The sequence below is a fragment of the Melospiza georgiana genome, chromosome 8, assembly GCF_028018845.1.
Source record: "Melospiza georgiana isolate bMelGeo1 chromosome 8, bMelGeo1.pri, whole genome shotgun sequence".
NCBI classification, from domain to species: domain Eukaryota; kingdom Metazoa; phylum Chordata; class Aves; order Passeriformes; family Passerellidae; genus Melospiza; species Melospiza georgiana.
In genome coordinates, this window is record NC_080437.1 from 7,840,572 (window position 1) to 7,849,409 (window position 8,838).

An 8,838-nucleotide genomic window follows, 5' to 3' on the forward strand; every position below is an offset into this window, starting at 1 on the left:
CGGCGCGGGACGCGCAGGACCCAGCGCGGAGCCGCCGCCGAGCGCGGCGGGCGCGGAGCGGAGCGGGGCCCGGCGGGGCGCGACGAGCACCTGGCGGCGCCGCGGGGCTCCCCCGGGCCGGGGCGGGCCGGAGCGGCGGGTGTACATAGGGGCTGCGGCGGGAGGATGGATGCATGCAGTGCCGTCGTGGTGAGGTGTCCTTGGTGCCTTGTGTGGTGTAGAGCCCGGTCCCCTGTCTGCATGTGGGGGGTGCCTTACCGATCCGCTCCGACGACAGCGGCGACACCGAGACCGGAAAGTTTTTCCCTCCCTGGTTTTAGTATGGCTGTACATTTCTGCCTATTAATATTGGGATTTTTTTTTTTTTTTTTTAGAGACTATATTTTTGTACGCACTGGTTTGGGGTTTTGGTTTTGTTTTCCTTTTTGGTGACTTGAAAGTGTTCCGTTTGTAGTAGGACTTGGGACAGGATGTAAATACTCGGGCTGGGACCGGCGCCCGTGGTCGGCCGGCACCCAGTGCGCCGCAGGTAACACGAATAATGCACAACCACTAACGGGGGCTGGAAGGAGAGGGGGGTATCTTTATCTTTCTGGCCACTCTGTAAATAAACTTTTCGACAATAGGGTAGGTGCTTACAAAGTTTATAAAAGACGACAAATAAATCTCTTAATTATGCTAAATTGACATCTTTATTTCCGTAGGTTCCCTGGCCTGACCCAGGGAGGGGTTTATCCCCCGCTCGTCCCCGACCCGCTCCGGGTCCCGGCGGCGGAGGGCTGCGGGGCAGCCCGGCCCGGGTCCGATGGGCGCACCGCACCGCCCCGCAAAGCCTCGGCGTGGAAAACCTGCGGCCTCGGCCCCAGCGTACAAACACTCGCTTTTGGGCGCGGGAATTTCCCTCGGAGACGAGAGACGGGATAATATTAACCAGGGAGCGGGGTGGGTTTTTTTTGACTCATTCTGTTTTGTTCCGCGGTTACGATCCGCCCCAGGCAACCTCCGCGAGTGGGCTCCGGAACAGTGCGTACCGCCGCCCCGACGGCCGCCGCTCGGGGGAAGCGGCTCCTGGCGGCGCGGGGCTGCGCGGGCGGTGCCGCGCCCGCGCTCGGGGGCTCCGCAGCGGCCCGGGGCGGCGGCGCTCACCCCCGCGGCACAGCCCGACTGTTTTTGCTGAACCCACATGGCCGCAATACCGTGCTTTTTTTTTTTTTTTTTCCTTGTAAGCTTATTTTGGTTAATGTTTTTTTAAATGCTATCCCGGCCTCGGCCCACCCTCGGATCCCGCCATCGGTGCAGGGCCGTAAGCGCCCCGCGGGCTTGCCCCTCTGCCATGCAGATCCCTGGTGCGGCCCGCACTGCAGAACTGAGCTGTGCAGGATGGGCATCCCTAATGCCACAGCCCCGCACAGCAGGGCGAAGGGGTTGAGTTCTTTCTTGGTGGTTCCTTCCCAGCCTCTGCTTGCCCAGATGTTAGGTCCCATAGTGCAAAGCCCCAGCAGCACCTGCCTTTTCTGTCTGATAGAAATCCCCGCTTCCCATTTTCTGGAAGTCATGCCGGCTTTTGGGGCAGCTGCTCTTCCATGGGAGCTGAAGTCACAATCTGATTCTGAATCAAGACAGCTTTTAAAGTTGGGCATGGATCAGCCTGTGCAGGGGAAGCTGTGCTCACTGCCCCACCATCCACCTTAGCAGCACAAGTAAGCCTTCACACCCTGGTTTGCAGTTTTGCCACCTATTCCCACGTGGTCCTGGCTGCCAAGAGACCACAGCCTGCTGCTGGAGGGATGTCATACAGAAGCTGCAGCCTCCTCAACTGCTGGGCTTCTGAAGGCACCGCCACAGCCTCGGATAACCACAGCTCGGTCACAGCCAGAGCATCTTAAGCGAAACTGGTATCTCAGCCACCCAAACACACAATCCAAGGCTCCCCCTGCACTGTCCAAACTACTGTCACCAGCCATGCTACAAAATTAAAACCAAAATTAAAAGCAAAAATCATATAAACAACACTGAAATAGTAAAAGAGGTGAACTAAGGAAACTACTGGTGACTAGCGTACGGCTACAAGAGCATCTCACATGGCACAGTATCAATGGTGCTAGGCTCCTGTGTGTGCCTTACACTGAGGGGCAGCTTCAAAAGCAGCAATAGGGTATGTGCCTGGATTTGCCTGCAGGATCTGGGCTGAGAATCCAGTGCTAAGCATCGCCTCCCAAGGAAAAGCTGGTCCCACTGTTCGGACTGTCAGGCAAAGGAAACTAGAGCTCGGTACCGCGCTTGGCTCAAGGCTGTCTTACTTGTGAAGGAAAGTAATGACTGGTCACTGGTGAGATATCCTGTATTTATTCTACAATTCAGCAATAACAGTTATTTTGCTGTTGTGAAAACACAATAACCAGACTGCAGAGAGAAGGAATGGCGTTACAGACTTAAACCTTCTGCTTACAGATATCCAGAACATAAGAAGTAAGTTTCAACTAGTGAGTAAGCAAGAAGTTACACAAAGAGGCTTTTTAAAAAAACGCATCTCAGGTTTTCTTTGCTATTTTTCCAGCTTTAAATATTTTGATAATAACACCTTAATTTAAAAAAAGAAAAAAAAAAAAAAAAAAGAAAAAAAAGAAAACAAAAGGTTTTGCCATGGTTAACATTGTTAACAGCACTCTGCGGCGTGACCATGCTGTCCTCTTCAGAAAGATGCATTAAATACTGTCCCACTAAACATCTTGACTAGGTTTTACACATGGAGGAAAAGAATTAAAAACTCAGCAGACAGACCTAAGGGGAGGATAGAGCAGATAGGATAAAAAATGCTCACTGTCGCAGTTTGTTTGTCCAGTACAGCTGTTTGCATGCACCATGCTATCTTCTTTGTGGACTTGTGAAAAAGGATAACTGTCTTTGTTAGGCTTGGAGAGAGGTAGAAACAGGCTGTAACACAGGGAGGCATTGCCTTATAATTAATGACTACATTCGATCAAGAATTGTTAAACATTAACTAATGCTAAGCTGCAGGGGAATTCCAAGAAAAACAGGTAAGCCAGCAGCAGAAATATCAGACACCTTTAAATGCTCAAAGAATAATAGGAAATTGCCTGAAATAATTTCTACCAATTTTTCCTTGCAAAAGAATTAATCCATGGATGCATAATGCTGACTGTATATTACATTCATTCATTCACAGGCCGGGAAAAAAAAAAAAAGCAGCAATGCCATATCAGAATCATTTAAAAATTCACACATACAAGCCACTGTACAGGAAAAACAAGTCTGCTTTTACAAATACACAGAAAAGTAAAGCCAGTTGTGAAATGATTCCTGGAGCAGGCTGGTACATCACTCAGGAGGTTGCTAACTTGCGTTTTCTTACTCAAATTCTCAATCAGGACTAAGATGGCCAAGGCTGCCCTGGCCTGGGTTTGTGGTATGAAGTGTGCATTAGGATGAACAGGCACAAGACCAGTCCCTGCAGCACAGATGGGGCACTTCACCTGTAGAAAAACTCTCTTCTGTGTTAGAAAGATTGCATCCCTTCCCTTGCTGTGGACAAACTGCATCTCCGGACCACTTCCATCATAGCAAGGCGGAATTCGTGGTCTCTCTTCTACTCTAGGTTTATTTAAAAGCCTTATGAAAAAGTAGTCCTTATAAACAGTATAAAGAGGGAAACTGCAAGGCTTCAAAAGCCCAAAGCGTTCACATATAAAAACACAGACCACGCTTTAAAGAGAAGACATCAGGTCAAATCTTAGCAGTACCTAGGTATGCGCTGCTGTATACTGAGGGTTTGCAAATACGCCGTGTTTCTAGAATAGCTTCCACAACAGTGGATAGTTGTTTTTTCTTTTATGATGCCCAGTTTCTGCCACTGCTGCATTAGAGGTTCCAAGCGAGGTTAATCAGCAGCTGTCTCCTTCTTGCTGAAGGAAGTATGCATAGATGCACTCAGTAATTCTCAGTTGCAATAGTGAGATCTTGTATATGACACATAAAAGAACTGTTGAAAAATAACTCTGAACCTGACAGTGTCCATTTGGAGCAGTTATTTCCTTAACTCCAGCCCTGGGGATTGATCACTGGCATTTGCTGGAGGAGCATGTCCTGGCTCAGGAGTTGTTCTGGATTTGTTATTTACTAGCAGGGTACAGCTCTTCTTGAGAGTCGCTCTGGAGACAGTCCCCAAAGGCTGTAGCCAGACCAACGTCCCTTCCCAAACTCAGTGGGTATAGTGCCCTGGTCCCGTGGTGCCAGCTGGCTCTAGAAGAGGGAACCCCACTGGGAAAAGCCGGGGAACTGTGTGAAAATTCTTATTGCATTTACTCTCCCTTTGGAGCCTGAACCCCTCTCCCTGATGCGTGGCCCTAACTATTTACACAGGATGCTGGAATATTTCCCCGACCCTTCAGCTGAGCAGCTTAATCATGCTGCTCCCGCACATCGGCCCCAAGGGCATAAACACGTTCTGGCGCTTTATTTCCCCGACTCACGAAGCCCGCGATCAGAGGAAGGCTCTGACCCACGGCGCTCCCGCGAAGCTCCAGCCCGCACGGGACACCGCTGTCCGCCGGGCTCGGGGGGCGGCCGGTTCCCCTCTCGGCGGGGCGAGCGCACATCGTCCCTAGCGGCCGCCGCCCGGCACGGGCCGCCGGCGGCGACTCAGAGGCAGACGCGAGGCCCAGGGTAGGGCTCGCCCCCGCACCAGAAGTCGGAGGCCTGCGGGGTCTCCATCAGCCACACCTCTCGCGGCAGCGCGGGCGGCTCCGCGCCCGCCGGCGGCCCCTCCAGCAGCCGGTAGTAGTGGCAGTCCCGGCCGTGCTGGGGGTCGTAGGGCGGCGCCAGGATGTCGAGAAAGGCGGCAGGCCCGTCCACAGCGTCGATTTGGTGGAGATTGTCGGTGTGCGGCGAGAGCAGGCAGGGCGGCGAGGCGGGCGTATAGTGCTGGCGGGAGCGGAAAAGGGCGCGCAGGCACGGCCCGCTGCCAGCGGCGGGAGGCGGCGGGGCGGAGGCCGCCCCGGAGGGCAGCGTGTCCATGCAGGCGATGCGCAGCGTGCCGTACAGCACCTTCAGCATGCCGTTCATGCCCGGGTGGTCGTGCAGCGGGATGCAGGCGCCGCTCCGCAGCAGAAACACGCCCATGCTGAAGTTCTCCGTCTCGCAGATGTGCATGTAGCTGACGGGAGGCACCACGCCGGCCCACGGCGGACCCCCGCCGGACGACGCCGCCGCGGCCGACGGCCCCCGCGGCGCCAAGTGCAAGTCCTCGGCGCGCACCTTGTCCAGCAGCTGCTGCAGGCGGTGCAGGTTCTCCCCGAAGGCTGGGCCCGCCGGGCTGCGGAAGGTGATGCGCGCCTGCCGCGCCACCCGCTGGATCAGGGAGGCCATGTTGTCCCGGGGCATGGCGGCAACGGCCCGGCCCGGCCGCGGCGGGCGGGGCCCGGCTCCGCTTCCGCCACCGCCCCCCGGCCCGCCGCGCAGCCGCGCTGCCGCCGGGCACCACGGGGCTCGTAGTCCGGGCTGGGGCCCCGCCGGGGAGCGCGGATGAAGGAAGAGGAGGAGGGCAGCAGAGGTGAGGGGGCGCGGCGGGCCGCGGGGTGTCGCGGGGGGCCGCGGGGCCGGCTGGCTCCCAGGGCTTGTGGCGGCTGTCCTTGCGCGCTGAGGGGACACGGGCCGGCGGGAGCGGCCGCTGAGGGGCTGAGGGGTCCCGCTCCCCGGGGCTCTGGTACGGCTGACCGGGGGCTGCGCTGGGGACGGGGAAACCACGGCAGTGAGTTGCCCATGCCACGAGTTTCCTCCCCACCACTGTGCGGGGCTGAGGAAGCACAGGAGCAACTTGTTACTTGGCTTGGAGTTAAGCCATGTAAAACTGAGCAAGGTAGTGCAAGTGCGGTGTCCTGGGCGTATGGCAACTGCCCATAGACAATTCATCTTTTATCACTAACTGCTTGATACAACCACGTTATCTGGGCAAACTTATCAGATTTGAGTTTTGTGGCACTGCGTCTCTCATTTCAGCATTGGGTCGAGGTCGTGCTGTACGGCACGTCCTGTCCTTCATGCATCTCCTTATGGTCCCTTCTGAGTGTGATTGTGTCTGAATTCGTTATCTTTAACCACAGGTGAACACCGACGAGCACACAGAGTTCCAGATGCCGATCCTCAGAGAATCCATGTGTAACAGAAAGGATGGATAATCTTTTGGCTCAGCTCCAGCCTGGTGGAGCCTGCATGTGGTTGTTTCAGGCTAATGTACAAAAATGATCCTGCATTTATTTTGCCAGGTTTTTATTTAATTTATAGATTTGCAGCAATGATCCTATTACCTTCTTTCCAATCAGCGTGGCTGCACATAGGAGATCATGCCTAAAAATTCTTGGTTTTGAAGTCAGAATTTAACCTGTTAGTGCTGGAATTTTTTAAACAAGGTTAGGCTCTGGTCACAAAAATATATAGGCTCATTCCACCTTGAGTTCAATTACTTGCATGGATGTGCAGCATTTAAGTACCATGGTAGGTCTAGGTTCTGAGAAACAGAATGATATTACATAATCAAATTTGACTCCAGAGGCTGCAACCTGTCAGGTTAAAAAATTCATTTTAAAACCAGGTAAACCAATGTATTTTCTTGATTAAAGGCAAACTGAAGTTGTAAGATATGCATTAAGCTTAAGATGCACATGGCTTTACAGTATTCTTACACATTATCACAGAACCGTTTGTGTTGGAAGGGACCTTAAAGATCATCTGATTCTTGGTACATAGCACCATGGGCAGGAATGCCACCTGCTAGATCAGGTTGCTCAGGATCCATTAAACCTGGCTTTGAACACTGCCAGGGATGGGGCATCCACAGGATCTCTGGGCAACCTGTTGAAGAGTCTCAGCACCCTCACGTGAATGATAAATACTCTACATGAATCAGAAATACAAGTGTTGTGACATATGATGGCCCAGTAGAGGATGAAATATTGATGCTGTAGACAAAGATGTGTCTTGGATCTTTTCCCCCAAAACTATTTCCTGTCCTCTATAAATAAATTTGGTGCACAGAACACAAATTCAGGTCATGGCATACTTGCATCTCTCTCCACAGAGGAGGATGCTCATTTGGCTTGCTGCTTTCAAGTTCCACCTGAAGCTACAAAGCACTGCAATCTTCAGCTGTTTGTTAAGTTCTGAGTGATTTTCCCGTGCCAGCATTGGGAGCCCAGGGTGAAGATGGGATGTGTATTTCTGTACCTGGCAGGAACAGGTCTGTGTGGCAGGATGCGTAGAATGAGGGGGCATTAATTATCCCAAGTGGAGAGGGAGAGTTTTTAAAGGTCTGTGAGCCTTCCTGCATGGGAATGGACTGCTGATCACACTCATTGCTGTTGCATTGGGTGGCAACTGGCATTTTGTCAGAAGCAGAAGGATTGGAAGGCTCCATGTTCAGTGTGCTCTTCTGTTCAGCCCCGTTCACAGGGGCAGGCAGTTTAATGGTGAAGATGTGCACTGGAATTTTTGCCAGTACCGTTATCAGTGATAATGATAAATTCTTTATTGGCCATCTCTTCGTGTCCTACCCCAACACTTGCACTTTGCTTGCTGTGAGTGCTAGAACACTCACTTTTGGACATACTGGTTCTTTTTCTATGCAGCACAAAAATCAGATCTTTTGTGGAAACAAATGCTTGGTATTTGTTGTACATTGTGCACTTGGAGTAACTTGCAGTTGAAGGAAAGATCAGCAGGGAAAAGCAGGATCCTGAGTCTGAACTCAGCTTGCTCTTGCCTTGCTGAGAGGTGTTAGGTGAGTTCCTTGATCCTTTCACTACTTATCACTCTGTAAACCATGAATCATAAGTTCTACGTATAAGGATGTTTATTAAGATTTGAAGAACATCTTTACGTGGACAATTCTGGTGCAATGTTAAACTGGTGATGAGGTTTATATTTTGTGTAATTGATCACCTTACAATCACCAATGTTTTTAACTGCTGTATTGATTGCCATTTCTAACAGATACACACAAAAATATATTAATGTTCCAGTTAAATCCTGTATCACACCCACATTTTTTCAGTGCAGGGATATTCAAATAAACCCAGAAACCAACCTCAACAGAAAAGCAAACTGTCCAGCCAGCTGGCAATTGAATTGACATGTTTTTTCTTCTGAAAGGCCATATTCTTAACTGGCCTCTACTATCTTGAGCATATGTGAGAAAAAAAAAAATCCCATGTAGTTGCTTGGCCAGGCTTTGGGACTGCGTTGTGTTGGTAATGCAGTGACCAAAGTTCAGCTGGAGGTTTTATGATAGAACCAGTGAGCGGGAGGTCAGGTTCAGGTTTTGGTCTCCTCCTGTGTTTGTTTTGTTTCTCCACACACTGAAAGAGAACGAGAAGTGTCACAGCTGTTTTCTCCTGCCCAACCCCACTACTTTCAGCCTCCTCCCCTTTCTACCTGGACTCTAAACTGAGCAACTTCTTGCTTCTTTGTTGCTGATACATAGTACAGCTTGTGAAAAACCCTGATTAATTCTAGCTTTCTTTTAGGGGTTGCTCCCCATATCCTCCCAATTTCTTTTGAGAAGTTAGAATTCCCTGTAGCCATCAGATAAAACCATCTGTATGTAATGGATGAAAATGTCAGCTGCTTGTGTAGCAAGTCAGTGGTTACCTGTTGCTAAATGTTGTGTCACAAGGCCAGAATGTTTGACAAGAGTCAGAGTTTGGACAGGCAGTACAGAAACCACCCTCTGTTATAATGCTGCCAACACTTGCAGATTGTACTTACATAGGACAAAACCCAAGAATCTCTGTCAAAGAGCAGCTTTGCTCTGTTCCTGCCACTGGA

The 8,838-nt window shown here is 51.2% G+C and overlaps 1 protein-coding gene across 1 annotated transcript; it reads right to left on the reverse strand.

Annotated features, from left to right (window-relative positions):
• Positions 1–2,330: 2,330 nt before the first annotated feature.
• On the reverse strand, positions 2,331–5,408 carry ADO (2-aminoethanethiol dioxygenase). Its single transcript, XM_058029565.1, has one exon. It carries the CDS (start codon positions 5,398–5,400, stop codon positions 4,660–4,662), a length of 741 nt encoding a protein of 246 aa, XP_057885548.1. The 5' UTR covers positions 5,401–5,408; the 3' UTR covers positions 2,331–4,659.
• Positions 5,409–8,838: the final 3,430 nt, after the last annotated feature.

Bases quoted from the DNA above. Each gene is read 5' to 3' on its own strand.
- ADO (XM_058029565.1), bottom strand. From the start codon at position 5,400: ATGCCCCGGGACAACATGGCCTCCCTGATCCAGCGGGTGGCGCGGCAG.